The sequence below is a fragment of the Scleropages formosus genome, chromosome 8 (assembly GCF_900964775.1).
Source record: "Scleropages formosus chromosome 8, fSclFor1.1, whole genome shotgun sequence".
Lineage (NCBI taxonomy): Eukaryota > Metazoa > Chordata > Actinopteri > Osteoglossiformes > Osteoglossidae > Scleropages > Scleropages formosus.
In genome coordinates, this window is record NC_041813.1 from 26,646,965 (window position 1) to 26,674,881 (window position 27,917).

The 27,917-nt window shown below is 47.3% G+C and overlaps 1 protein-coding gene, 1 non-coding gene and 1 pseudogene across 6 annotated transcripts in view; 1 reads left to right on the plus strand and 2 right to left on the minus strand.

Annotated features, from left to right (window-relative positions):
• Window positions 1–211: 211 nt before the first annotated feature.
• Window positions 212–3,497, minus strand: LOC108937264 (importin subunit alpha-1-like; annotated as a pseudogene).
• An 806-nt stretch (window positions 3,498–4,303) lies between these two features.
• On the plus strand, window positions 4,304–4,376 carry trnar-ccg (transfer RNA arginine (anticodon CCG)). The gene has a single exon. It is a non-coding gene; the product is annotated as a tRNA-Arg (tRNA).
• Window positions 4,377–5,142: 766 nt separating this feature from the next.
• LOC108937188 (nucleosome-remodeling factor subunit BPTF-like) overlaps window positions 5,143–27,917 on the minus strand; it is a 28,095-nt gene continuing 5,320 nt past the window's right edge. The window contains exons 3-33 of one of the 5 annotated variants that reach the window (XM_029254003.1): window positions 27,232–27,452; window positions 26,444–26,653; window positions 26,123–26,284; window positions 25,580–25,735; window positions 25,112–25,269; window positions 24,371–24,708; window positions 22,984–23,115; window positions 22,547–22,676; window positions 22,285–22,420; window positions 21,848–22,135; window positions 19,626–21,732; window positions 19,237–19,361; window positions 18,887–19,015; window positions 18,589–18,739; window positions 18,097–18,217; window positions 17,661–17,904; window positions 17,403–17,561; window positions 16,896–16,993; window positions 16,646–16,775; window positions 16,355–16,560; window positions 15,910–16,141; window positions 14,280–15,646; window positions 12,915–14,246; window positions 12,447–12,529; window positions 10,748–10,973; window positions 10,112–10,389; window positions 9,839–10,012; window positions 8,456–8,648; window positions 8,185–8,269; window positions 7,839–8,025; window positions 6,786–7,347 (exon numbers count right to left, since the gene is read on the minus strand). In XM_029254003.1, coding sequence (XP_029109836.1) covers window positions 7,302–7,347; window positions 7,839–8,025; window positions 8,185–8,269; window positions 8,456–8,648; window positions 9,839–10,012; window positions 10,112–10,389; window positions 10,748–10,973; window positions 12,447–12,529; window positions 12,915–14,246; window positions 14,280–15,646; window positions 15,910–16,141; window positions 16,355–16,560; window positions 16,646–16,775; window positions 16,896–16,993; window positions 17,403–17,561; window positions 17,661–17,904; window positions 18,097–18,217; window positions 18,589–18,739; window positions 18,887–19,015; window positions 19,237–19,361; window positions 19,626–21,732; window positions 21,848–22,135; window positions 22,285–22,420; window positions 22,547–22,676; window positions 22,984–23,115; window positions 24,371–24,708; window positions 25,112–25,269; window positions 25,580–25,735; window positions 26,123–26,284; window positions 26,444–26,653; window positions 27,232–27,452 — 9,604 coding nt within the window. In that variant the 3' untranslated portion in view covers window positions 6,786–7,301. Of the gene's footprint in view, window positions 6,081–6,785; window positions 7,348–7,838; window positions 8,026–8,184; window positions 8,270–8,455; window positions 8,649–9,838; window positions 10,013–10,111; window positions 10,390–10,747; window positions 10,974–12,446; window positions 12,530–12,914; window positions 15,647–15,909; window positions 16,142–16,354; window positions 16,561–16,645; window positions 16,776–16,895; window positions 16,994–17,402; window positions 17,562–17,660; window positions 17,905–18,096; window positions 18,218–18,588; window positions 18,740–18,886; window positions 19,016–19,236; window positions 19,362–19,625; window positions 21,733–21,847; window positions 22,136–22,284; window positions 22,421–22,546; window positions 22,677–22,983; window positions 23,116–24,370; window positions 24,709–25,111; window positions 25,270–25,579; window positions 25,736–26,122; window positions 26,285–26,443; window positions 26,654–27,231; window positions 27,453–27,917 lie in introns of those variants that run through there. The other 4 variants (XM_029254002.1, XM_029254001.1, XM_029254004.1 and 1 more) reach the window with 4 other exon arrangements.

Below are 27,917 nucleotides of genomic sequence, written 5' to 3' on the forward strand. Positions count from 1 at the left end.
ATACTGAAAGTTACATTTAAGCGCTACTCAACATAGCGATGTAACGTTGAGTCGTTCGTCAAAACAAAACTCAAAACAAGCAAGTTCCTTGAACGTTTATTTACATATTAAAAAAAAACAGTCTTACTGATACACAGCAGAGGGCCAATTAAATTAAAATCCAGATTAATATATAAATAGGGTATTTCCAGAGATGTTTAAAAAAAAGAATTTAATTGTCAGGAGTTCGGAACACAAGGGGATTGAGTTGAGGATCCACACGGATATCTTCAAACTCGATCTGGAAATAGAAGACACAACTAAAGTATATAGTACAGACCAAAACCAGGTCAAGAACTTAGAACAGCACATTCTCAGTTTTCAACCTGAAAGGGCAAAGTGCACTTCCTACTCACCTCACCACTAAAGTAGTTTTCAAGCATGTAGAGGGCTCCCATAAAGACCATTTCATTATCATGGGACTGCAGTGCTTCAAGCTTGGCCAACCCCCCACACTCCTCTAGTCTCAGACAGATGTTGCACATCCCCAGATGCTTCTGCTGCCTAGACCGTAACAAGGAGGGAAAGTGCTTACCATAGTGATACTTTGAGCAGAATGCAGCTACAAAACTGGTATTCCTGTATGAGCACAAACCTTACAAAGATTGGCAAAAGCTTCCAAGGTTATCGCGAGGAATTCATTGTCTTTGGAGGACAAAAAGTCAAGCATGGGTTCTAGCACATTGTTCTGAACAAGGTATGTAATCTGCTGAACATTGCCTCCAGTGGAGTAGTTATTTACTGTCCACACTGCCTCTTTCTGAGTTCTATGATCAGACTGCAAAAGCAAGGTTTTAAAAAAAAAAAAAAAATTCTGAACACAGTGAACCAGGTTTCACCAAGTCAAATTATGAAACCATGTGTGCATTTATAAGCACTTCAAAGCAACATACAATTAATATGTAGACACCAGTATTTTACTTACATTTAGCAGATTCTTTTTCTCCAAAGCAACTTCCAATGAAGTCTATGTAGTGTTATTAGTCCACACACCTTATTCACCAAGGTGTTACACTGCTAGATAAGCTACTTACAATGGGTCACTCACACCAAGTATCCAAGGTGACATGTGGTCTAAGACACTATACTAAAGTTTCAATCAATCATTCATCAATTTAAATACCAGTGCAATATAACACATTATGGACAATTTAGCGTTACCAATTCACCCAAAACCCCTTTGGATTGTGGGAAGAAACCAGACGACCTGAGAAAGCACGATGCCAGCATGGAGAGAATGTTGCTGTACAGATTCCAGTCCACCATGCAGGACTAGACAAACCTGTCGGAGGATGTCCACAAGGAGCGGAACCAGGCCAGTGTTGATGACCTCCTGGATTTGTTTGTCCTTCCCTGCAGCAATGTTTGACAGGGTCCAAGTAGCCTCTTTTTGGATGCTAGCCTTGTGGTGCCGCAGTAGGGCAGGGAAGTGAGCCAGGAGACCAGCGTCAAGAACCAGCTGTGCACTCTCACCCGAATCACTCACGATGTTGCCAATAGTACGCAGCGCTGGTGTCTAGAATGGTACAAAATTGGAAAGTTATATGCTCCAAGTGTGCTTCATTCCACTGCATTAATTTCTGAAGTAATTTGTATTTCTTACAGGCCCCCCCCCCCCCCAGGAAAAGAATATCCTACATACTGAAAACCAAATAAAATTACACCAGGGTGGAGAGCAGCTTTACATTATGAGATTCAAGACCTAAACTGCAACCAGACAGTCAGTGTGACAATAGTAAGCAATGCAAAGTTTAACATGCCATACCAAAATTGAGAGCTCATTAGCATCTAACAGCTGCATAAGGCGGCTCAACAGTCCTATTTGCAGCACTGCCTGGATCCGATCACTGGGTCCATCAGTAAGGTAGGACACTGCCCAGCAAATGTCAGCCAAGACTGCCTTGTCCTCATGGTACATTAGCCTCACCAATGTGGGAAGCATCTGCTGCACAATACATAAAGGGACTGGGGGGAACTTATTGCGACAGAGGTTGGACAGTGTCCATGTTATATTCCTTAGGTATGTTGCCTAGAAGGGGAAGGGAAAAAAAAAAAAAATACAAAATATTAAATAGTATGGGTACATGGAGAGAACCCCTGACAGCACAAAGTAAGAATTCCAATGAGCAAGCAAGGCGTTGTGTGGATTGCTTCCAGCTATAATTTCACTTCTGTGTGTTAAATCATGCTGGTAAATTTAACATTCCATTTCAAAATGACCTCTTGATATGAGCATCGTCTCATTGCATCAGACCAAATTTCAAGTACTTACCCGGTACACAGAGAGATCTGGAACAGCAAGCAAAGACAAGAGTGGTGTAACACCATTATGTTGGAGAACTATGTCTCTGGCAAATGAACTATCACCTGGGGAAAAGAGGGCAAAGATTTTGATGCCTCAGACCTAGACACAGTTTCAAACACTTTCTTACAGGAAGAAATTCCAGTTTGTATCCTCAACCACAACACTTTGATCAGTACTTAATGCAAGAAAGTGATGCCCAACATTGGTTCATGGGGCGGGCAGGGTTGAGATTTTTGCAACTTTTAAAGAACACATCAGTTATCACTTGAATTCCTTACCTACTTAGTGATTCAAGCGAGCCGTTACCGATCAAGAACGCAAAACCACATTGCAGCCCCCCCAAGAACCCAACATGGAGCCCTTCTGTAGGAAATATAGCCAACAAATACTGAGAGTCCCTACCAGCAATATTTCCCAAAGCCCATATGGCTTGTTCACTGATGTGAGGATGAGGTGAAGAGATCAAGTGGACAAAGCCAGGGACTGCACCGGCATCTACCACAGGGCGGGTCTGCGCCATTGTTCCTGAAGCAATGTTGGTCAGAGCCCAAGCAGCTTCAAACTGAATAGGAGGGCATGTATCCACAGCAAGGAAGTCAACCAGCTTGCTGATGAGGCGGGAGCTAATTATTTCATCAATAGGAGGATCCTTCTGTCGAGAAAGGAGCTTCCTACAGCGTTGAGAGTGTTTGGAAACAGCTCAGCTGGCAGTTAAACTGTAGGACACCAGTTTTGAGCAAACAGAGCTGGTAAGGGTAACTTACCTGGCAGCTTTAGCAGCCCGCAACTGCCCACCTAGGGAATGACTGTTTACTCCTTCTACAAGATCATCTATTGTCCAGTAGTCAGTGGGCTGTAGGTTTATTGAAAGTTAGAAAAGTTTCACAGCATTTTCACTTTAGCTACAATATCAACACTTATCTGTCATGTTTAAATTAACTGGTCCATATCTAACCTTCCTGTTCTGGCTACTGTCTTGAGTCGGGGATGTGGTCTCCTCCGGAAAACCGCAAACATTTCGCCTTTTAAGGAACTGCTCATCTTTTTTTGCCTTGTGAAGCTGCACGTTCGTTTCAGTCATCTTGCGTCTCAGTTCCTGAAGAGGCCTGCAGATGAGCGCTTGGACTCGTTGGACCAATTCATGCCAAACATGCAAGACTCCACTTAGTTACAGCCGTATCTTTTCCTTTATCCTTAAAATCGTGCAGGCGGCCTGCAACCTCATTTCCAGAAGACATTGTAGCTTGGAAATAGTTAGCTGAAGTGGTCAGGAAGTCCAGCTTAAACAGAGGCAAAAAAAATTGGGCGGGTAGGGGGAACATCAGATGTTACAAGTGAAGACTTCTGCTTGAGGAGGATGAATAAAGTTAAATTATGACAGCAGTTTATTATAGTTAGAAATCCTTCAGCGTCGACTCGAGAATGTATTGTGTGTCTTATGCTTCTGTTCTAAAGTATTTTCTGTCTAGTTCGTCACTCACTGCTCGTACAAACAGGGAAATGTGATGTCGTCTTCTGAATAAGCTTATTTCATTTATTTATTTATGTACTTACTTACTTACGCACAGAGAAGGTATTCGCACTTTTCCCCTCAAAATCCTGACTTGAATTCATTAAGCGCCATTGGACACATTTAAATTCCCGCCAAGAGTGGCCGCGGATTGCTGGATTGGACAGAAGGTGTCGCTCGTTTTGCCTCCGCGCGTGCCCTTCTCCGTTCTCTTTCTATGTTGCCAAGGGAACCAGACTCCGCTATCGCGAGATGTCATCAAAATTTGCCAGTCTTCCTCCCAAAGCACACGCAATCTTCCGCTGATTGCGATCGAGTTGCTTTTTAGAGTAATTCTCTAAAGACTCACGTAAATACTAGCAATATATACCATTAAATATTCTCCCCTTAAATAGGTGAGAAAAGAAGTCATTATCAAGAAGGCATTCTGGCGGGAAAGCTTACGCACCGACCCAGTGGCCTAATGGATAAGGCATCAGCCTCCGGAGCTGGGGATTGTGGGTTCGAGTCCCATCTGGGTCGCGTGTCTGTCTGCTCTTTTGGCTCGAGACATTCGTTGTACGTGAAGCACAGGCTACGCTGTACACTTACAAGTTTCCAGAGCAAAAAAAAAAAACAAACAGCAAAGACACGCCTATAAAAATCCTTGTCGTACCTCTGTGATGTAGAAGTGAGGAGAATTATTAAACGCGAATTGCTGCGTTTCTTCTCGAATTGAACCTTTAAGTTTCGTCAAAAATTCCTCTCAGAAAAGACTCAGCAAAGAGCCACGATAATTCTAGCATTGCCACACTCATTATATATAACTAAAATTAAATTGTAACAATATAGTACGTGGTAAATTGCACACACACACATTTTCAGAACCGCTTGTCCCGGGCCTCAGTCCATGTTAATCCTTATTAAATTTATATACATGCATCGATGGATGGAAGAGTTTTATTCCAGAATGAACCCCATTACTTTCAATTTAATTAAACTTTTTCGTAGAAGGCCCATCTGAAACATGAAACTATTAGAAGACGTCCTTCACATTTTTTGCCAAATCCTTCCAGAAGTCCTCATATGAGGAGATTTGTGTGTAAAAATGTTAACTTCCACGCAGCGTTGAGTGGAGTTTTGCCACCCCATTTATTAGGTTCATATACATTGATTTCTTGAGTTGTAATACAAAAAATAAACAAAAGCAAAAAATAAAATATTATTTTGACAGGTTCTACAAACAGGTTATCTTCAAAAAAAAAAAAAAAAAAAAAAAAAAAACGCACTCCTTGTTACCCCCCCCCCCCAATCCATTGGTACTGCAGCTGAACATTGTAACTTTTGGAGCTGATTTTCCAGAAGCAGATCAAGCTTAGTCCAAGACTAAAAGTGTTTCCAGTGGAGAATATCTATTAAGTGTCATTTGGTCCAAGTCTAGGCTTATTCTGTGCCTGGACAACCAGCCCTTAGCTTACAGCCTGGACTATTGCTTTACTCAAAGCCAACAATTGGCTCCCACTTGTTACTTGAGAACCCAAACTCATTGCTTTCTGGAACAGACCCTTCTTCATAAGAAATACGTGGACAAAGAGGGTGGCGTGTGTGTTATTGTTTAACTACAAGAAATCAAACCAGATTTCTGACCGAAACCTGATTTCACCGTGTAAGAATTAGATGACAAACAAACAAAACTGCTACATTATAAATGTAGCTTTGAGAATGTACTTTTCTTCCTGTCTTCGGTGAGGTACGCAAGTCAGCTTATCAATGCCGTAGCTCCTTTCTCATTTTAACAGTCAGCTATTTTATAAACCAGCCCCTTCCTCCAGCAAAGAAGGAGATGGGGGGGGGGGGAAAAAAAAAAAAAAAAAAAAAAAGCCCAAAAAACCTCAAACCCCATGGAGAAACCCTCCACAGCAAAGTCAGTCTCTCCTGGCACGTGTGCCAACGTGGGGTGGGCGGGTGCGTGGATGGAGTCACTCCCATACCCGTGTAACACACTTCCTCTGGGCAGGGCAGCTGACCGTTGCAGAACGCTGGTTTAAACGGGCGTAAGGGTGGTGGTCAGGAACCGAGGGTGTTGGAAGTGCCGGGCCGGGCTGTAGACTGGGTTCCGGCATGGGTTAAACGTTCATACGCACCCAAAGTCTTTCTTTGTTTTATTCTGAGCCAAAAATATATTTATATAATAATAAAAAAAACCTGTACTAAGAGGCTGGAGACTGTAGTTTGTTGTTATGAGACCTACAGAATACAAAAAAAGGGGAACAGTTGAGAACCATTTACTTTATTAAACATTTCAAAGTGACAAAAGAACAATACAAAAGACATTAGAGGATGCAAAGGGGTCAGGCACAGGGGAGAATTGGCAGTGAGGGCAGCCATGTTGGTGTGACAGCGCAAACTGGTGTTCCATGGACAGCTAGTGAAATCGCTCCACTTGTCAACTACTCAACTTGTTAACTTCAGCATCGAAAGCTTTCCAAGTTCCTTCCTCATTAAAACTATTTCTCTTATTTGAACCATAAAATAATCCTTCACAAAAGGATTTAAAACATTTATGGCATATATATGACCAAAAGTGTAAGCATTAAAAAAAATGTCCAAATAAGGACAACCATATCACTACCGTCATCAAAAGGTACTGTGTACTTTAAGAAACTTGTTGGGAGACAGACATTTCATTGGAATACATAGTGATACAAGTCAGTTGAGGAAGGGTCAGCAAATGTACATTTTAAAAAAAAAAAAAAAAATTTAGAGAATGGAAGTAGGAATTTGAAATAATTCAGACATCTCTCAAAAAAGAGATGTTTTCACAACTGCAATAATAAGGAAATATGAAATCACAAACTATACTTCTATTAAATAAAACTTATCTTGCATATATATATATATATATATATATAAAAGTGCTTTTTGTTCACTTACAAAAATGCACTTGTGTGTTCCCATCAGTTGAGCTGATATTTTTTTTTTTTTTTTTTTAACTTACACTTCAAAGAAAACAGCTAACTTTAAAGCATTATTTAAAAAAAAAAAAAAAAAAAAAATCCTTAATTTTGTCAACATGGCTGCCAAATTGCAACTCTCACTTAAGGCATCTTTGGAGGTTGGCTTTTTAAATCTTTCCTATGACAATTTTTAGCTTGGGTTTCTTCAAGTGCTCAGGATATTAATCGTGACAAATTGGTGCTGTTTCCAGAACAGCGAGTTCCAAGTACCAATAAAAGAGCCACCCCCAGCATCCAGGTTAGATTCCAGCTATAAGATCAGACTTATGACATCATAATCTGCAAGAGAGAGAAAAAATGGGCAGCATATGAATACAGGCAAGCAGGACACATGAACAGAAAATGGTGGCTGATGATGCAGAAACACAGCAATGCTAACAATGACAAGAGTGTTTAGTTGGCAAGCTGAAGCACTCGGACCCCAGTGAAGACATCTCCAGAATTCCTCCGTTCACACAGGGACATGAGTAACAGGCTGCACTGCACTGAGCTGAACCCTGTGGGCCAGCAAAGGGCGCAATCATTAATGGACATGACACATGACCAGAAGTTTACACATCTCTCATGCAGCAAACTGCTGCTATACCCTCAGGCTTAACCAGAATTTACCCCAGTAAGCAGGAAGCTGTAAATGTTTCAAAGCAAGCCAGTTGCTGAAGTTGGTCTCAATAAACAGCGGAACAAGAAAATGGCATGACAATGGAAGTGAAAGGTGAGAAGAAGCCTGCATTGTGGATTGGCATAGAAGTATTAAACACACTGCATCCTACATGCATCCTCAGATCATCTCAGGTGCTATTAATCAGTTGTGGAGACAATGCCAATTGTATGGGGGGAGGCTGTTATGGGGGCCCTCATAAAAGCAGCCAAGGTTCAATGCCATACAAGAGCAAACCAAAGCTTTCCAAGTGCAAGATGGGAGACCAGAAGGGCAGGGAAGACATGATCAAGCTGGAAAAAAGGAACAGAACAAGATGCCTTTCCTCACCTGCTTGCCTTGAAAGCTTTCAGCTTCTGTACAAAAAAGGATTCCAGAACCTCTGCACACTGGTAGAAGGGTGAGTCGCTTGGGTTGTAGTAGCGGCAGTTGTCAAAAATCTTGGTCATGTCCGCCACAAACTCTGTGAGCTTTTTGTAATAGCGTTTCTGCACCCGCTCCTCCATAGTAGCTAGATCTGTAAAATAAAGGAAAGGGTAAGAGGGTCCCTCTGAAAAGGAAGCCAAGTACAATAATTGCATATGGAGAAGGCTTCATATATCCAGTGTGAGTATGAGGAGGGGTCATGATGCGTAACAGCAGGAAACCATGACACTTCACTTGAGACAGCACCCACCCATTGGTTCCTTGATCACACCGTAGTAATCTGGTGCATCGTTGGGATCTACTGGTTCTAAAAACGGCCACGCCATTTTGTGAGCCTTTCCAGGGAAAGAAAACACACAGAGTATGGCTTAAGTTTTAATCAATGCAGTGAACAAATATTCTTACTTTTATCAAGTCACTTATAAACACAAAAACACATTTATTCAACAGCCCTAGAGATTAGCAGATATGCTTTTCTTGCAGTTGCCCTTCAGGCCCATGATACACACATGCACACACACCTGCAAGGAGCGCAGGGTCCGTCTCAAGCCCTCATAGTCCTTCTCTGTGAGTGGTGACAGCACAGTCATGGCATCCTCTGTGGACTGGCACTGCGGGCACACGTACTCATCGATGTGGGCTGCCTCGCTCTGCAGGATGCCCACACAGCGCCCGTGGTACCAGTTCTGGCAGCGGTCGCAGCCAATGTAGAACCTGTGTGAGCAGGGGTACAGGAGTATTCTACCTCAACCACAAAAAGCAGAGGCTCCAGCACTGATGACACTTGGCACAAATATTGTGGGCACATTCTCCAGTTATCAAAAAAATATACTTGTTTACTGCTACTAACATACAGCTACTTATTAAGAGCACTTGAATGTGTTGTCATTATTCTGGACGACGCACATGGTACAATGGCCTCTAAAGTTACACATGTAATCGGGATCGAAGACCAACTCTTTTGTACATGAAGTCTCTTCCACCCATAGGTCAAATGAAAGACAAACTCACACAAGTCTCGATTTATTTGCTCGTTAGGTTCTGCAAAAAAAAAAAAAATCTCAAAGTGCTTTAACAAACGAAACACTTTTTAAAAGTATTAAAGGGTTAAAAACTAAAACCAGTTTAAAACGGATAAAAAGAAAAACACCTCCACAAACGGAGACAAAAAGTGTTTCGGTGCATTTCACGTCGGTCTTTGACTTCATGGGTAAACATCGGTTGTACTCCGCTACTAACAAATTTCTGAGAATAGACGGGGGAAGGCAATACAAAATTTTTGGAAAAAAAAAAGATTAAACAACTGGAGAGCTCGACGAACATGGACCTATTTGTTACACACACACACACACACATTTTCAGAACCGCTTGTCCCTTACGGGGTCACGGGGAACCGGAGCCTACCCGGCAACACAGGGCGTAAGGCCGGAGGGGGAAGGGGACACACCCAGGACGGGACGCCAGTCCGTCACAAGGCACCCCAAGCGGGACTCGAACCCCAGACCCACCGGAGAGTAGGACTGCAGTCCAACCCACTGCGCCACCGCACCCCCCTCTATTTGTTACATTTAATAATTTTTAATAACAATTTGGTTAATGATTGAAACACCTATATGCAGCTAATCCTGTAATGTGTACTCGTTCATATGGTGCTATGTGACAGATGGACTGCACTCTAGAATCGTGTCTCCATCCAAATCTCTCCTTCTGTTGATATCATACAATTTTTGTACCATTCTTGGAGATGCACCTCGCTTTGGAGAGAAGCATCTGTTGAATGAAAAAATGTAACAGAAATTTTTAAAAAAAAAAAGTACAATTAAAAATCTGCAACCACTCGTAACACGAGAAGTCTGGGTACTGGTAAGTATTCATTAGACAGGAGAGGAAGACAGTATAATTACTGTGATTCGTCGTAAGGAGTCCGGCAGATGCAGTAGAGCTCCTCTGTGTTGCCCTCCTGTCCCTGTTTACACTCGTTACAGATGTAGTCGTCCATCTTCTTGGCCTCCTTCTCAGTCACCCCAACACATTCCCCATGGAACCAGTTACTGCAGAGATCGCAGCCAATGTAGAACCTGAAAGGTATGCAGAACACGGTTATGTTCCCTTCACGGTCAACTGCAGTGCAGGACATGTCCACAACGAGAAAGCGTCTCGGTGATGCCACACATTACTTTGACTCGTCGTACGGTGTCCTGCAGACGCAGTAGAGCTTGGTGTCCTTCTTGACATCTTTTGAGGTAGTGGTTATCATCTTCTTCTTCTTCATCTTGGTCGAGGTTGGGTCCCTATCATCATCACGTTTTCGCTTCTGGGAGGAAGAGGGTGAGGCCATGGTGGAGGCTAACATGGTCGCCTGGATAGCAGCAGCGCCTGCAGCCTGGGAGGTAGCGGCCTGTGCCTTCTTCTCTTTCTCCTTCCGTAGCTTGCTCAGGTCCTTTCTCAACTCCTCCTGGTGACAATGCCAGTCATCCACTAAGCAAGCGCTTAGGTGCAGGGTGACCTAATAGCTTGTCGCATCTACACTTTGTGCACATTTATACAGCAGCAACTCGAGACGTAGCATTTTGTCCATTGACTTCACAAAATAATCACAGAATAAGAATCTCCACTGTGATCTTTCAATATTTTTACTCCAAGGTTAAATCAGAGCAAAACTAACAGACCTCGCTCAGATTTTTATACAAGAACACAAAACTGCAATGACTTCACTTGTACTGAATGCTACATTAATCGCAAGGCGTGGTATTTTCCTTGCAAACTCTACTTCCACCGGAATCCACACCTGAGGATGTCGAGGCTATACTCACCTGGGCTTCCAGCTGGAGCTCCTTATCAAGCAGTGCCCTCTTTTGGAGGATCTCAGCCTTGAGCTGTTCTTTATGCTTGAAGAGCAGTGCTGACAGCTTGGTGGCACTCTGGCGGCTGCGCTTTTGCTCCACCGACTCTTCCCGCTTCCGCTTCTTAGCTGCCTGCCTCTCATCTTTGTCTATCTTGTCCAAGATGAACTTCATCACCTGGTTGCATACGATCATTCTGTGCCGTTTGGGGGAAGATCAGACACATATATTTGTATTTAGCTCGCAATATTATAAACATAGAAGATGAGATGGGAGTTTTCCTCATGCAGTACTCAGACATGATTCCATACAGCCCCAAATCTCCGTTCTTGACAATCTCAAGATAAAATGTACTGTATATCCTGCAACTCCTAACCTACATGAGCTTTAATTTCTCCTTGGAATAAGATTATTTTTACTCCAAGTTATATTTAGCATTAATGAAAAGCATCTGCTAACTGAATAAATTAAATTTAAATGGGCATATTATTTACTAGCTGATACAATCATGGCTGTATGCTCGACCCACTATATGTGCTGACATGTCACCCTGTGATTTGACTCTTCCCCAAAATGTGCTTTTTTAAATAAAAAATAAAAAAAAAAAAAACCTCAAAATGAAGGACCTTTGGTAAAGTAGTGAATCAATCTAGAAGTAGCCGTGCTGTGAAAATCTGTTAAGACATAAAATTATTAATTAGCTATAAAAAGAACCTCTCAAGGCCTCTCAAGTCCCAACTGAAGTCAGTGTTCATGACTCCACAAAAAAAAAAAAAAAAAAAAAAAAAAGACATCGTACAAAAACAAATAGAACAGTGGAAGGGGAGAAACTAGCGGTCATTAAAAAGGGCATAAAAGCTCGTCTACAGTTCTGAGCGAATCTTCTATGGACTGATGAATAAAAAGCAGAATGTTCTGGAAGACTTGAGCCCCATTACACCCAGTAAAAACAAAATACGGCATTTCGGAGTAAGAACCTTTCACACCAGCAGTCAAGCATGGTGGTGGTGGTGTGATGATGTGGGGGTATTTTGCTGCCGTAGAACCCGAGTACCTAGCCATCACTGAAGGAACCACGAATTCCTCTGTGTTTGATGCTAAAGGAAAATGCCAGTCTGTGAGGTTAAGCTGAAGCACAGCTGGGTCATTCATTCATCAAGACAATGGTCCCAAACATGCAAGCAAATTGACATCAAAACGGTTAAGGCCCTGACTTGAATCTGACTGAGGGGCTGTGGCAAAATATGAAAAGAGCAGTTCATCAAAAATCTTAAGTTTAATTCAACTAAAGCAGTTCTGCATGGAGGACTGGGCCAAAATTCAACCATAACAATGTGACACCCTAGTCTACAGTAACGGACTGCTTTTAGTTGCAGTTGTTGCAGCTAAAGGTGGCACAACCGGTTTCTGACTATGAAAATTACTTTTTCCTCCAAACCTGTGCTTGCACATTTGTTCATCTTCCATACCAGGGAAATGACATAAAAAGAACACTGGTGTCATTTGTTCCTCTATCAGGGTCAATTCACGCAAGCACTAACAAAAAGATCAGACCAAATTTTATGTCAAAAGGCTGCAAAAACAGAGTAAAATGTAATGCAAATATGTTTTTGCAGCGCTACACAGGCAGGTCAACATTAAGGCCTGTTCAAGGCCATTGCATTCATACCTCTGGTTCTCTTCCCTCTCAGCTGAGGACAATGTCTTCTTTTGCTTCAGGCTCTCAATGGTGGCATTTTGCTTCATCACCACCTGAGGCAAAGACAGTCCAAAGCAGGGCTTAGTTAGAGAACAGCGTGTTCACCGCAGCAAAAAATTGACAAGTTTTACCAAATCTGACACCTTGATTCTGATCTTGTTAGTGGTTTAAAACAAACATATTGCTAACAGAGACTTGTCAGCAAAAAGATTAGAAACGGATTAAAGAAGGTGAGTTGTGCTTAAAAGGTTGCCGTATTTCCAAGATATGATCGAATTTTTTAAACCGTAAAACAAAAAAGCAATTGGGGTAGGAGGACTGAGTAACTGCACACATCACCATCAACACTGATGACATAAATAACAGTACTCCACCACTGCCTGCTGAAGTCAAAGCGCTGGATGACAAAGCCACCACAGCACATGTAGTAGGACACACCTGTTTCTGGATGATTTCACTAGGGCTCGTCAACTGCTGCGTGTGCTTTGCCTCCTGCTGCTGTTTCTGCTGCTGTCGCAACAGCTGAATCCTCTGTAGCTGTTCCTGTACACTGGTCGCCTGGATGGTGACCACGTTCTGGATCTGGTGTGTTTGCACCTGGCCCCCTTGCTGAATTTGAATTGGCAGTTGCAGTGTGATCTGTTGGGGCACCCCTGCCCCTGTGTTGGTGCCACTCTGGATATGGGCTGCCACCTGTGGTGAGATCTGGGACAGCACCTGGACCTGCTGCTGCAGCTGGGGCACAGTGATGAGATGAGATTGGGGTACCTGCAGCATGGGCTGGGCTTGAGCAGGAGCAGCCTGGGTCATGGCAGGGGCAGCTGAAATGGTCTTGACCTGCATGTGTGTCAACGGTGGGGAGGGTGAGTGGACCATTGGTGACTGCGATACCATCGCCTGGGGTGTCTGCACCTGGTCAGCTGGAGCCTGCGATACCATCGCCTGGGGTATCTGCGCCTGTGAAACCATTGCCTGAGCTGCTTGCGTCTGGAGAATTGGCACTTGGGCTGTCTGCGCCTGGACATTTGGAGGCTGCGGTGCAAGCGCCTGGGACGCCTGAGGCTGCGGTGCCGGCGCAAGGGTCGACTGAGGCTGCGGTGATGGAGCCTGAGTCGTCTGCGCCTGTGGTGCTGGCGCAAAGGTTGCCTGAGGCTGCGGTGTCGGCGCAAGGGTCGCCTGAGGCTGCGGTGCTGGCGCAAGGGTTCCCTGAGGCTGTGGTGCTGGAGCCTGGGTTGTCTGCGCCTGCGGTGCTGGGGCTAGAGTCGTCCATACCTGCGGCGCTGGGGTCTGGGTCGCCTGCGGCGCCTGGGTCGCTTGTGCCTGCGGCGACGGCGCCTTGGTTGCTTGTGCCTGCGGCGATGGCAGTGACAGCGCCTGTGTCGTTTGTGCCTGCGGTGACGGCGCCTGGGTCGCCTGTGTCGCCAGAGCCTGGGCTGCCTGTGCCTGCGATGCCGGCGCCTGGGTCGCCTGCGCCGTCTGCGGTGCCGGAGCCTGGGTCGCCTGCGTCGTCTGCGGTGCCGGAGCCTGGGTCGCCTGCGCCGTCTGCGGTGCCGGAGCCTGGGCCGCCTGCGCCGTCTGCGGTGCCGGAGCCTGGGCCGCCTGCGCCGTCTGCGGTGCCGGAGCCTGGGCCGTCTGCGGTGCCTGCGATGCCGGAGCCTGAGCCGTCTGCGGTGCCGGAGCCTGGGCCGTCAGTGATGCCTGCGATGCCGGAGCCTGGGCCGTCAGCGGTGCCGGAGCCTGGGCCGTCTGCGTCGCCTGCGGTGCCGGAGCCTGGGCCGTCTGCGTCGCCTGCGGTGCCGGAGCCTGGGCTGTCTGCGACTGAGATGGCGGCGCCTGGGTCGAAGGCATCACCGGAGCCTGGGCCATCTGCGCCTGCGATGACGGAGCCTGGACCGTCTGCGACTGAGATGCTGGCGTCTGGGTCGAAGGCATTGCTGGAGCCTGAGCCATCTGCGCATGCGATGATGGAGCCTGGGCCGTCTGCGACTGCGACGATGGAGCCTGGGCCGTCTGCGACTGCGACGATGGAGCCTGGGCCGTCTGCGACTGCGACGATGGAGCCTGGGCCGTCTGCGACTGCGACGATGGAGCCTGGGCCGTCTGCGACTGCGACGATGGAGCCTGGGCCGTCTGCGACTGCGACGATGGAGCCTGGGCCGTCTGCGACTGCGATGCCGAAGCCTGGGCCGTCTGCGACTGCGATGCCGAAGCCTGGGTTGAAGGCATTGCCCGAGCCTGAGCCATCTGCGCATGCGATGATGGAGCCTGGGCCGTCTGCGACTGCGATGCCGGAGCCTGGGTCGAAGGCATTGCCGGAGCCTGAGCCGTCTGCGCATGCGATGATGGAGCCTGGGCCGTCTGCGACTGCGATGCCGAAGCCTGGGTTGAAGGCATTGCCGGAGCCTGAGCCATCTGCGCATGGGATGATGGAGCCTGGGCCGTCTGCGACTGCGATGCCGGAGCCTGGGCCGTCTGCGCCTGCTGTGCCGGGGCTTGAGTCGTCTGCGCCGACGCCTGGGATAGCGGCACCTGCGATACCAACGCCCGAGACGTCTGCAATACTGGCCCCTCAGCCATTGCTGCCTCTAACACCGGAGCCTGAGCTCTCAGTGTCGGAGTTGGCAACTCCTGAGCTTCCGGCACCTGAGCCCCTGTCACCTGAGTGGTTGGCTCCTGAATTACCGGCGCCTCAGCTACTGGCATCTTTACTAAAGGCACCCGTGCTGTGGGCACCTGATCTACCATGGCATGAGTGGTCGATGTCTGCACTAAAGGAGCCTGAGCTGTCAATGTCTGCGGTAAACACGCCTGAGCCAAGGGTGTCTGCGGTACATGTACCTGAGCTGATGTCTGTGGCAAATGTGTCTGAGCTGATGACGTCTGCGCTACTGGCACCTGCGATGTCTGTGCTACTGGCACTTGTGCAGTCTGTGTCTGAGTAGTGGATGCTGGAAGGACTGGATTTGGAAGGACTGGTGCCTGGGGGGCCAGAGGGGTCTGTGAAGCTGTCAGGGAAGTCGCCCCCTGGGGAAAACTGGCTGCTTGTTTGGCTGACTGCGCTGGTGCTTGGGATGTCAGTGAAGTCATTGTCGTGGGTGGATGAACTGGGGCAGCTGTAGCCTGGGTTGTGGGAAGCTGGGGCTCTGTGACTCTCTGCTGTGCCAGAGCTGCTGCAGAGGAAAGAAGATCCCTTTTACCACAATGTGTCAATGATGAAACAGCTAACTTTACTGATATTTATTCACATAACTGTGGGTCCATATCAGTGTCTTCAAGGCACAACATGAGCTGGTTTTTTTTTTATTATTAATACAATGGCTCAAATTACCATTTGGACAGCTTTTCTCTTCTCACAGTAAATATCATAATGCTATAAAGAACTCATAAGGTCATTTTTATTATCAGCTGGAGAGAAACCCCAAGTAAACATTACCTGGTGTTGGAGGCGTGCCAGCAGCGGTTGATGCGGCTGTGGCAGCCAAGGGGGGTGTGGGTGGAGGCGCTGGAGTAAACAGGAAGCGCTGCAGTTGACCGTTGGGCATTGAGGCCTGCATGAGCTGCTGGCCAGGCCCTGGAATGACAGTGACCCCCTGGGGTATAAGCTGCAGCTGTCCGGTGGTCTGGCCTTGACCTTGGATCACCACCGTCAGGCCCTGGTTTCCTCCCTGTGTCACAGACAACAAAAACATTATTTACATCAGCAGCATTTTCACTTGAGAAGCCAGATGTGAAAATGCACCTACCCTCCTCTAATGAACCCAACACCCAAAAGCCGAAAAGTTGATCTGGACAGGTGAGACCGCCGAGGTATGCAAGCACAGTCATTAACAGGCAGACACACACAAAACTGGCATCTGTGGATAACAGGCAGAGCTCACCTGTGCCCCCTGGGTGAGCTGCTGAAGCTGGGCCAGGGTAAGCTTCACCTGCCCCTGCTGAAGCCGGGGACCCTGGGGTGTAGGGGTGGAGGACGTGTTGGAGCTTGGGGTGGTGGCGAGTGGGCGAGGCAACTGACTGTCGGTGGAGATCGATGTGGATGAAGGTGGGCCTCGGACAAGCTGCGTCACCATCTGCGGCGTCTGGCCTGGTCCACGGTGATATGTCAATCAAATAAGTCAGCCCAAGGAACAAACCAATCCTTCACTGCTCTTTCAGGAATTTTGACTCACCAGCAGGGAGGATTCCTGGCTGAACTACTAGGGAAGAGGGGATGATGGCCTTGCCCAAGCCGGTAGTCTGCTGCACAGGGCTGCGGATCACTGTCATGCCAGGGCGGATCTGAGCCCTAGTTGTGATCACCTGTGGGGTCACAGAGCACAGAGCATGTCCTGTTTGTAAGCGTTTACTCTACATCTCAGCATTGGAAGAATAACAGGGTAAGGATGTCACTGCACCAAGTGCATCTGTCACTTGCAATACCTGTTGCCCCCGGGGTTGAAAGGGGCTGAATGCCTGTGGGGGACTTGACGTGTTGGATGGGATGACCCCGAGGACCTTCTGTTGAACCTGAACAACACCTGTAGACCAACCATCAAAACCATTCTACAACAGACAAAACTTCGTGTCGTTACTGCAAAATCAGTTCCCCTTTTCCCCATAAACTCAGGGTGACCCTTCCATATATGTATTTTTAATTTATTCAGTTGACAATGTCTCCAAAGCAACTTGCAATGTTAGGCTTATACGCTAGGAAATACAGCTAACTAGCCACATATAAAATGTACATGAACAAAAGAAAACCAGGGTGTCCCTGCTCTTAAGGATACAAACGCATGTTCCCTTCCTGTGGCTTGAACCAGAAGTCTTTCAATCACGTCTGTCTATTCAGAGCTACTCTCAACCCTAGCAGCTAGTAGCACACCAGAGCCTCACAGAAGTGCAACTCTTACGTTATTGTGGTCAAAAGTCACAGCAAAGGGGTCCTACCTCCTTGAGCACCAGGCATATTGACAGTTACAATCTTGCTGTTGGTCGGAAGCGGCAACTTGCCAGTGATGACCTTGCCGGCCACCGACACGGGAGAACCCGCAATCTGGAATGTCTGCCCTGTAGTGGGGGCTGCCGTGGCAGCAGAGCTATTGGGAGCTGTTGGAGATTAAGCGCATAAGTTTAACAAAGATTATCTACGTGGTCTTCCAAAAAACTCCACCACCAAATATAATACATTCTTCCAAACAGACTTACCCGAGTTGCTCTGACCCTGCTTGACCCAGGAGGCAAATGTCTGCTGGAAGTTCTTGCCCTGGTGGAATGTCACAGTGGGGGAACCAAGCTTGGAAGCCAGAACCACTTTGGTACCAGGGGTTACCTGGCCAGCCAGGGAGCTCACCAGAACCTTCTGAGGGGCAGAAGATGGTGTGGCAGAGCTGCTGGCTGGAGTGGAGGGTGCAGAGCTGCCAGAGGTTGATTTCTGCAGCTCCAGCCGCTTCTACAGCAGAACATATAAAGCACCGAGCCTGAAGAAATGATCCATAAGGACACTGCAGACCATCAAAGAGATGAACACAACAGCACCATGCACTGCTCCTCCTATATCAGTAAGATATTGGCCATTGAGAGGAACCCTTGTTCATTTATCTCCTGCTGCTAGGATTTTGGAGACTGTGCCTGGACTTCCCACCTGCTGAGCTGCCAGTCTCTGTTGTTTCAGCTGTGCCTCCATTTGGGCCTTGTACTCCTCGGCTTTCTTCTGCACACTCATTTTTGCCTGCTCCACCGCCTGTGCCTTTTCGCGGTCCACCCTACGGTAAGACACAAAAAAAACTCTTTGAACACACTTCAGAGCTGAGACAATAAAATGACAAAATAAATATAGGGCACTTTATTCAAGCGCAGAATATGCTGTTTTTTTGTTCACCTTGCATAATAATTGGTTCATGAACAATTCCTTGGTAAGTAAATTCTGTGACCAAATTCTTAATATTCACATAAGATTCCAATTAAGATGGTTGCCCACTTACGCCTATTACAGCTGAAAAGGGCCAGTTAAGAGCAAATAAATCTTGAGACCTAACCTAATTCAGGTTTTTTTTTTTTTTTTTTTTTTTTTAAATTTCGATTTGAAACTAAGACTTTGTTTATGGTCTGTCAGTCCTTGACCTTAGTCCTTTACCGTTCGGAAAAGGCCCTTATCTCCCAGAGCTCCAGTTCCTCCTCTGGCACCCAGTTCTCCATCACCACAGGGCCCGTTTGCTTCGGTGCCTCCGACTTTTTCGGCCTCAGTGCACTTGAGCGAAGTCCTTTTCTCTGGGGGGTGTGCGCTTCTTCATGGGGGTAAGGATTAGGGAAACCATCACAGATACAATCACAGCATAAAAATACTACATTCTGTTTACTTTAGATCCTGTCCTCAAATACATTTTGGCCAGCGGCGGCAAGCAGAGCTTTAAGAAAAGAGAACCGTGCTCTACCCTTTGGGGACTCTGGCACACCAATGGGACAGACGATCTTCCTGATGCAGTACTCTGACCGAATCCCATAGGGCCCCACATCCCTGCGCTTGATGATCTCCGTGGTGGTGATCTCAGTCTCCGATGTTTCTGTGGCAGGGAACAGGACAAGTTAGCGTCAGGTACTCTAGCTCCCATAACGTACAGATACAGAACCAAACATGCTAACAAATTTAACGCAAACTTGACTTCAAAATAACTGAGTTCTTTAAAAAATTGATATTGTAAGTTTCTTGTTTCATACGAGGCCCTCAAGCCCAGATGCAGTGACTTTCCAAAGAACAAAAAGGAAGGCTGCCCCCATCGCTCACCTGTGCGGGCTGTTCCGACAGCGGAGGAGGGCTTTACCACCATGTCGTCCCACCTAAGGCAAGCCCACAGCAGTCGTAGCATGAGGCTCACCCCTGCCAGCGACTTCACCGTCTGGAGCCGGTATCTGTGAACGGCAAATGGAACAGGGCCTCACGTTAATCTACGCTGACTGAAGTAAACTGAACCTCAGCTGAAGACGACGGTAGCGCTTAAGGAACCAGATTTGTAACCGACAGAACGCATTTTCTGAGTTGAAATTTTTGCCCTGAAACATTTTATTTGTGGATTTCGTTAATTCTGAGGAACTGGATTACTAAAAGTCTTAAGGGGGGGGGGTATTATAAAAGCACGAAAGATATTTGAAAGTGTTAATCAACAATGTCCTGACCTCCAACTGATGCTAAAGGTGGGCCGTGGAGAGGGGTAGGGCCAGATGTCCAGGGCAGGCTTGGCGGGGTAGCTGAAGTTGGGCACCTCTCGGATTCCGCCCCGCCGGGCCAGCTTCCTCAGCTCATCGTTAGGAAGCACAAAAATGCTTTTCTTACTGCTCTTGGTGACAAACTTGCGGTAAGACGGGAGTGCTGTGCCTGACCGGGCCTTCTTGGTGCGGGAGAACTTGAGCAACCTGACACGGTCTCTGGTAGAGTACTCCCGGCTCACAGTCATTGTGGCCACCATAGCCTGGCTCTCCTCCGTTACAGACACCGTGGCTGCTGGAATCCCGGCTTGGGATACCGTGGTCTTGATCGTGGTTGTACAGGTAGACACAGCGCAGGTCTCTGCTGTGGACACCGACTGTTCACCATCTTCGCCATCCGGGAGCCGCGCTAGCACTGTGACCATTCTAGACTCAGCAGATATGGTGGTGGTGGTTGTAGTTGTAGTAATCTGTGTGATAATGGTCTTTGACATGTCCTCTGAGGGTGGCCCACTGTCATTGCTCAGGCTGGACTCCTCTGTAGACAGCACTGGTGATGGGACCTTGTTCTGTCCTTCCTCACCCTCCATCTCCATGCTTTCCTTCTCGCTGCCAAGGTGTTCTGCTGATGTCCCACTGATGACTGGTGCGCCTTCGGAATTCAGTGCAGAACCGATCGTCTCCTTCCCATTATTCTCCAGACGGGGCACCTTCTCAGGAGGTAAATACTCGGGACTGGACAGTGATGCCGTTACAACTTTATTGACCATTGAAATTGAGCCAGACCTTTGAGAACCCTGTTCAGTGTTGTGCAATTTCTCCTTGGAAACATCAGTAACCAGGTCTCCATTCATCAGCAGTTTAGCGGAATCCTTGATGAGGAGAGCTTTATTCTCACCTCCCAAACTCTGGTTAGTCCTATTTCCCTCAACATTGTTCACCAAGTCCTCATCTGAGGGAACTTTTGCCAGTATTTCATTGTCCAGCAGAGCATCATTTTCTGCAGAATTGCTTCCATTCATCTGGACAACATGAGGGAGCTGTGATTTCTCCACACCTGCCTGGCCATCTTCTCTCTCAGCATCCATGCTGCCTGCAACCATCTGTCCATCACCTTCCCCACATTTGTGCATCTTGCTGTTTTCTCTGGTAATTGTCAGTCCTGACTTTGTGTCTGCAGGACAACCTAGTTCTCCAGGTTTGGGGTGCAGGGAGGGCGTCGCTGACTCTGAGGTATCCAGTGAGGACAAGTCTGTTTTGCTCTCAGAGTTCAGCTCAAATGAAGGATCCCTCTGATTTGGTCCAGTTTCTTGCGATTTCCCATTAAGCCTGAAGTTGTTCTCAGCCATCAGGGCTGAGGCAGCTGCCTCCTGGCTGTTCATTTCCTCAGCGGCACGTGGAACGATGCATTTGTGCTCACTCACAGAATGCTCTTTAAGTGCCTCAGAGGCAACAGCCTCGCTGTTATCACCAGTTTCCGGTCTGATGTGTCGACTTTCTGGTCTTTCAAGGTTGTGACACTTATCAGCCGCTTGCTCAGGTCTGTAACCTGTTGAACCCACTCCAGAGCTAGTGTCCTTTACAGATGGATCCATCGGCCCTGGAAGCCCTTCACTCTGTTGGGGTGATACAGGTTCTGGTTTTGCATCTGTTGTCAACTTGACTCCTGGGGAAATACCGGAAGCACTAGGTCGGCTTTGAGTATTTGGTGTAACACAATCATCAGACTTGCTTGCAAGTGCTCGAATGGCTAATCCAGAGCTTGGAGCAGGATGCATACTGGCCAATGCCCCTTCCTGGCCTGAAGGCAAGGCCTGGCGGAATCGCTCGTGGCGCTGCTTCTCTTCCAGGGTGAACTGGCGAACACGGCGGTCCAGCAGGCCATCTAGTCGAGAGGCCTTCACTTTCCGCCTGTAGGCCGTGCGCTGCTGAAGGCCCTCGCTCACGTTCACCACGTCATAGTACAAGGACTTGGAGCCATTCGTGTTGCTGGCACCTTGCGTTGCTTGCTCCACCCCCTGCTCCTCCTTCACAACGTTTGTGTGCGACAGTGTCTTACTGTAGCTTTCACTTCTCCCTGGGGGACAGAAAGAAAGAACGTGTGAGGTTGAATCATCATTAAGCAGTTGCTGTAACACTCGTGCATTCAGCAAAACCCTTGCATGTACTTTGTGTGAAGGGGAAAATGGTACCATTTTCCAGAGAGGTTCCGGAATCAGATGGACTCGTGCCCACAATCATCTTTTCAGCCGCTGGCTCCGCAGCCTGTTGCACGCTCTTGAGGTCTGACGTATCTGGGGTCCCTCGTCCTAATTCAACCCCCTGATCCTCCGCTGTGAGAATCTGATCTTCATCTCCTCTCACTGCACCTCCAGGAGACCCTTTGTGGTCATCTGTGCCATCCTTTGCATTGGCGTCTGTGCTGTCTTCCAGAGAGCTCTTCACTTTGGTCGGGGTGGAAGCTGCACTTTCCTTGACAGCTGACCAGAAAGTAAAATGGAGAAAAACTTCAAAACAGGAGAACCTCTACATTAATACTGCAGCAGCAAACAATTGTTTCCACCTTAAGTTAGCTACATTGTTACCCAACTCTTTTTAAGGATAAAAAAAATAATGTGGTTCCGCTAACCTTCCAGATCCTTCCGGTAGTTGATCTTTGTGTTTCCTGGCAACCGGGGAAGGAAGCGAGGCGTGTGGGTCTTACTGACCCAACTCCAGCCTCCGTAACCGGTTACTCTGTACTCTTCTCCTTTCTGCTTCCAAACCTTCACGCACGTAGGAAGCAAGGGGAGACAGCAATATGAATGAAGTCAGTCCAAAAATATCCAACAACTGACCACAGTGAAGTGTTCAAAACCACCTATTCATGGGTGAGAGGAAGTCATTCGAACCTGGTGCTTGATGGGGAATGTGTACTTCACCCAGGTGGCCTGCTGCATGGTCTCTTCTTCCTCCAGCTTTCGCTCCCTTTTCTTTGCCTTCTCCTTCTCCTCCCGTTCCATGGCAGTCATGCGGCGTAACCTGTAGTAGAGCGGTGAAAAAATAAAACCTAAGATGTGCTCATCGCAGCAGCTCGGTTCATGGGAATGCAGTGACAGACGCTCAGACCATGCCACATTCCAGCATCAAAGAAGTCTGGGATACATTATCAGAACACAGCACAACGCAGAGCACAAGGACAATAGCAGGAACCAAAGAAAGTGGTGTAAACAGAGGTACTTCTGAACAGGTCTCTTGTACAACTGCATGCTGTATAATGTTATAGGGACCAGCCAGGGATTTGCAGGGCTGGCTGGCTTCCCGAAAGTCAAATCTTGGCGGTCCTTGCCTGGTGTGTCCCAGTGCATCCTTCCACACCGGCAGCAACACCACAGGCTTGATGGCGCACTCCAGGATGGAAAGGGCCAGCGCGAACTCCCGCGGCTTGCTGCACATCTGCACCGCCTTGATCCAGTTTGTCCTGCCAATCAGAGACCAATTCCGGGCTGAAATCCACTGTTTAAGGAACTGCATGGAGCGGGGATGGCATGCTGCTGGTTAAGAAACCAGAAAGGAAATGGTTGAAGCAATGCATGGAAACATGGCCAGCCAGACGAGTTCCAGGAGAGGATTTACTGCTGTGTCACACAGTAATGTACACCCATCCTTTCCTTCACAGGGTTAAGTGGTTCCGTGACATCACCCTGTTAGGTAAATTCCCATTGTGAGGTGAGGAGGGGAGTAAGAAGAAAAAAAAAAAAAAATTTGGTTCCTGAACAAAAAACATGCCACCGAAAATTAATTTTTAAAAATCTAAATAAACCATATTTTTGATTTGTAATAAAACATGTTACTTCTAGCTTGTTTTTTTAATTTCTTTCATTCATTCATTTAATAACTGCTTGTCCAGTACAAAATCTTGGTGAACCACAGCCTATCCTGGAAGCACAGCATATGAGACAAATAATATGGTATACTGGACAGAGACATTTTGATAAATTGGCTCACGAATATTTATGGCGTAAAGAAATTAAGTTCCCAAGATCACTGTCTTTGTCACTCTGCAAAGCTTAGGAACGCAATGCTGCTAGAGGCACTGTGCAATGCAATGCAAAAAAAACCAATGTTTGATGTTAAATCTTCATTTGATTGTCAGATTACAGCTTTATGTCTGCTAGCGTAACAGAATGTCTTATTAAATAATAATAATCATAATACTTTAATAATCCTAGTGGGAAAATCCACCTAGGCTGCCTCTGCGAAGGTACCAAACGTGTCTTTGGACTGTGGGAGGAAACCCACACGAAGAGAGGGAAAATATGCAAAGAACACAGACTGAGAAGGAATACAACTTGCATTCTCTTGCAGCGTCCAGGCGCTGTGAGACAGGAGGGCTATCCCAAAGCTATTTATGACTGTGGCACGCATGGCCACTTGGGCGTGACTGAGACAGCACGAGAGAGGACGGACAGTTATCTTTTATTTAAACCTTCCACGGCAGCGGGAGGGCGCACGACCCTGATAAGGACACCTGAGAGAATGAGCCTGTCGGAGAGAATCCAAGAGTAAAGAGTAGACTTTGGTGCAGGGTGCTGTAGCGGGTTTTCATTCTACCGGGCCCCGTTGTGTAAGGGACAGGTGCACTTTACATCAACGTGCACCCACACAAAGTGAAAAAGGAAGAAACTTAAAACTGCATGCATCCATGTGACCAGCGTTGGCAATGGGGTGCATACCTGTGCGAAGCCCAGTTAGGATGGAGAAAAGGTGCAGGAATGTTGTTCTCCAGCTGGACGATGGTGAGCCTCAGAGTGGAGATGGTGAGGACCTTGGAACCGTACACAGAGCCGTTCCACTTGAACTCCCCCGCCGGCGTCATGCAGAACTTGTGGGAGAGGTGTCTGCGTTTATCGTGGTCCTCACGATGCTGGTGCTTGTTTAGCGCTAGTGTGTTCGTGCTGTACTGGTTCTGATAGACCCGGTACTTGCCCTCTTGGCCCAGCTTGAAGAGTCCGCTGAGACCCGGCTTACTTGCCACCTCCTTCCTAGAACTGCCCAGGCAGGCCAAATCCACCTAGAAAGCATGCCAGAATTCATCTTTCATTTTTAACCAGACCAACCTTTGTTTATTTTCTTTATTTGATAAATAAAGGTCTTAACGGGGTTGCAGGTTTCCCCTCACAACAAAGGCTCCTTTCAGAATAATTACGATGTAACAGCTAATGTAATTTGTACACAAGGGACATAAGGCCCTCGAAAGGTGCTTTTAAAACTGCGTCCAGTTTGTCCCATAAAAGTACTGCCCAGATGTACTCAAAATTTTCACTGCCACTATGAGCTGTACTACATACAGCAGATCAGGAGGAAAATTATTGACAAAACACATTCATTTCTAATGGCACAGCCCATGAAGAAGCCATAAAGAACTGGAGCTGCTACCCAAACAGCTGGGGGCAAAGTGTCACATGGCAACTGACCTCCTTGTGAACCCTCGTGCCATCTGGTGGTGTCGCCCCCTGCTGGCTCTTCAGCTGGCTCAGCCTGCTATCCGGGTTCCGCAGTCGAGTCACCATCCGCGTGGAGGCCGATGTATTCTGACCTGCGGTCTCACCATTCAGCTTCTCCCTTCCCTCATCTGTAGGCCGAGAGTCGGGAGGTCAACGTGGGGCACGAGCGGAACACAATAAGGTCATAAATTCAATATGACAAACTCGCATGAGAACATATCCACATACAGCAGCAACAGCCAAAACCCTGCAGCACTCAAAAAGCACAATACCTGACCGATCTCTGTCCTGCACGACGACTAACAAACTGACAGCACATTCGCACCAATGGCAAAGCAGAGTCCCGTGTCCGAGAGTTTCGATTCAGGCCACGTAGAAGGGCTCTACATGAAGCGAGACCACTCCCCTTTACCCATTTTTTGACCACTTTACACATACCCATCTCGTCAGAAGACCTGGGAGACTTCCCTGTGCTGTCACACTCCTCCGGTGCAAAAGTCAGGCTGCTGTTGCTGTTTTCGTCTCCGACGTGCAGGGGTGGGCTCGGGGAAGGGGAATACTTTTTGCACGCTGTGGAAATACCTGGGGATTTCTCTGGGAAGCGGGTAAAGAGGAGAAAGAAAGGTAAAAAATTATCAGGACAAAAACATAAAGAAGCTATTGGCACCACTGCCTCTGTCTCCTTTCTGAGGCTGTGAACCACACTGTTTGATGAAGGTTTGGTTAGCAGTGCACGGGGTGAATGTTACCATCAGAGGAAGACCTGCTGACCATAGAACACACCCTCCAAAGGGTGCAATCTGTGTGGCCGCTGAGCTAGATCACACATCCTTCCTGTGACCGGAGAGCGCAAGTCACCCTTGTTTATCCGATGTCTCACTGCCCACACTTTGTGGGAAAGTCTGGATGGTCATGGCGAGCTGCAGGCACACTGAAGCACTGGGTCTCAAGAGGAAACAAACCACAGGGGCTACACCATACCTGGTGACTCCTGCTCAGTCTCGCCACTGGTCCCTCTTTTCTCTGTGGCCCCAACATCTGAGACACCTGTGGCATCCGACTGATGAAGGGAGCCGTCTCTGTTATAAACGCTGGCTTCTGGCTGCTCAAAGCTGCTGAGCCGTTCCCCACCAGGGGGCACTTCTGTCCCACAAGAACCAAAATCATACCAAACATCTTTAGTTTGCCCATTATTGACACAGCGATACAAGAAGGCGGTATCTCATATTAGTGTTACAGCTCCCTCATACAAACAAAATTTCTGCACCTTAGTAAACAAAGAGACTCCTGTCTCAAACCTACCCATTGCCTCTTCCTCCTGTGTGTCTGACTGGCCCTCTGTGACCTTTGGCCCCATCTTCTGAGATGTGGACTGGTCAGCTGGCATCACCGATTGCTCTTTGCTGCGGTCTGAATGAGTACTGAGGCCAGACTGCAGCTCCTCTGCATCGTCCGGCTTCACTTCATCCAGCTCAGCACCATTCTTCTCCTTATGCCGGTTGAGTATCGCCTCTGGAAGCACACATGCTGTTTTCAAGGCGTTTCCCAGAATACATTCAAACAGCAAGATCCTGGTCACTCTAATGCATTCAGCTCATCAGTACATGGGGATTCCAACAGATAGGGTAGAAGTAAAACCACACACCACACCCTTCATTCTGGGTGAACTGCACAGCAGGTAAAAACAGCTTTACCTGCTCCTCTCAGCTGGCTCAAGTATCACTGCTATGCCCAGTAAACATGTCTAATTAGCCAGAGTTACTTAAACCCCTCATGGTTTACAAAAAACCTGCTCGGCACACAAGTATCGAGTAATTCTGATTACAGGGAAAGAAAAGGATTTCAGTGCAATGAAGCAACGTGTTCCTCTGACCAGCTGACAGCAGACACCCACCGATCAAAACTACAATTCGGATTATTCTGAGAATTAAAAATAATTCATTCTACTTTATTGCAAATCCACTGGCTTTCAGACTCTGAAGTGCAACACCACAACTAGAGAAAAAAAAATACTGCAAGATGTGCAGGTGATGGGAACATTACTGCACACCTACACCTCTGGACAACGGGTTACTGCCATCGTCTCGTACCATTCGAGGCGGACAGGTAGGAACGGTTGATGCCCCGGGCCTTGTCGGTGAGCTCCTCCGTGATGTCCATGTGCGCGTGCACCTCCTCCCTGAGCTCCTCCAGGGTGTGACAAAGGTCCCTCTCCCAGTACTCCCGGTCCAGGCAGTCAAGCAGCTCAGCCAGCTGGACTTTGGTGCTGTAGTACCAGGTTCTTTTATTCTCCTGCTCGCCATCTTCTTCACTGCAGAGAGAGATCGCCACAGATACATTTCCCTGGGGCTCAGACACATGCTTTGGCCATCCCGTAGCACATTTAAATACTGTACAAAATAACGTGAACCACCTGTGGGCACTGTTACAGAAGCAAACACTAAATGTAAACTTCTACCAGGGACAGCTGGCAGCATAGGTTAGAGCTGCTGCCTTTGGACCCAAAGGTTGCAGGTTCGAATCCCACTTCCAGCTGTAGTACCCTTGAGCAAAAAGAAAAAAAACCACTCCAGCTGTATAAATAGGTAATTAATTGCAAATAGTTTAATACTGTAAGTCACTTTGGAGAAAAGCATGTGCAAAACAAATAAGTGTACATCACACAATATGCATGGATCACACACCTGTAGTACGACTGACCTGTCATGACTGAACAGGGGTATTTGTACTGTTCCATACTATGCGTTTCAAACGACAAAGTGCGAGAAACAATAAT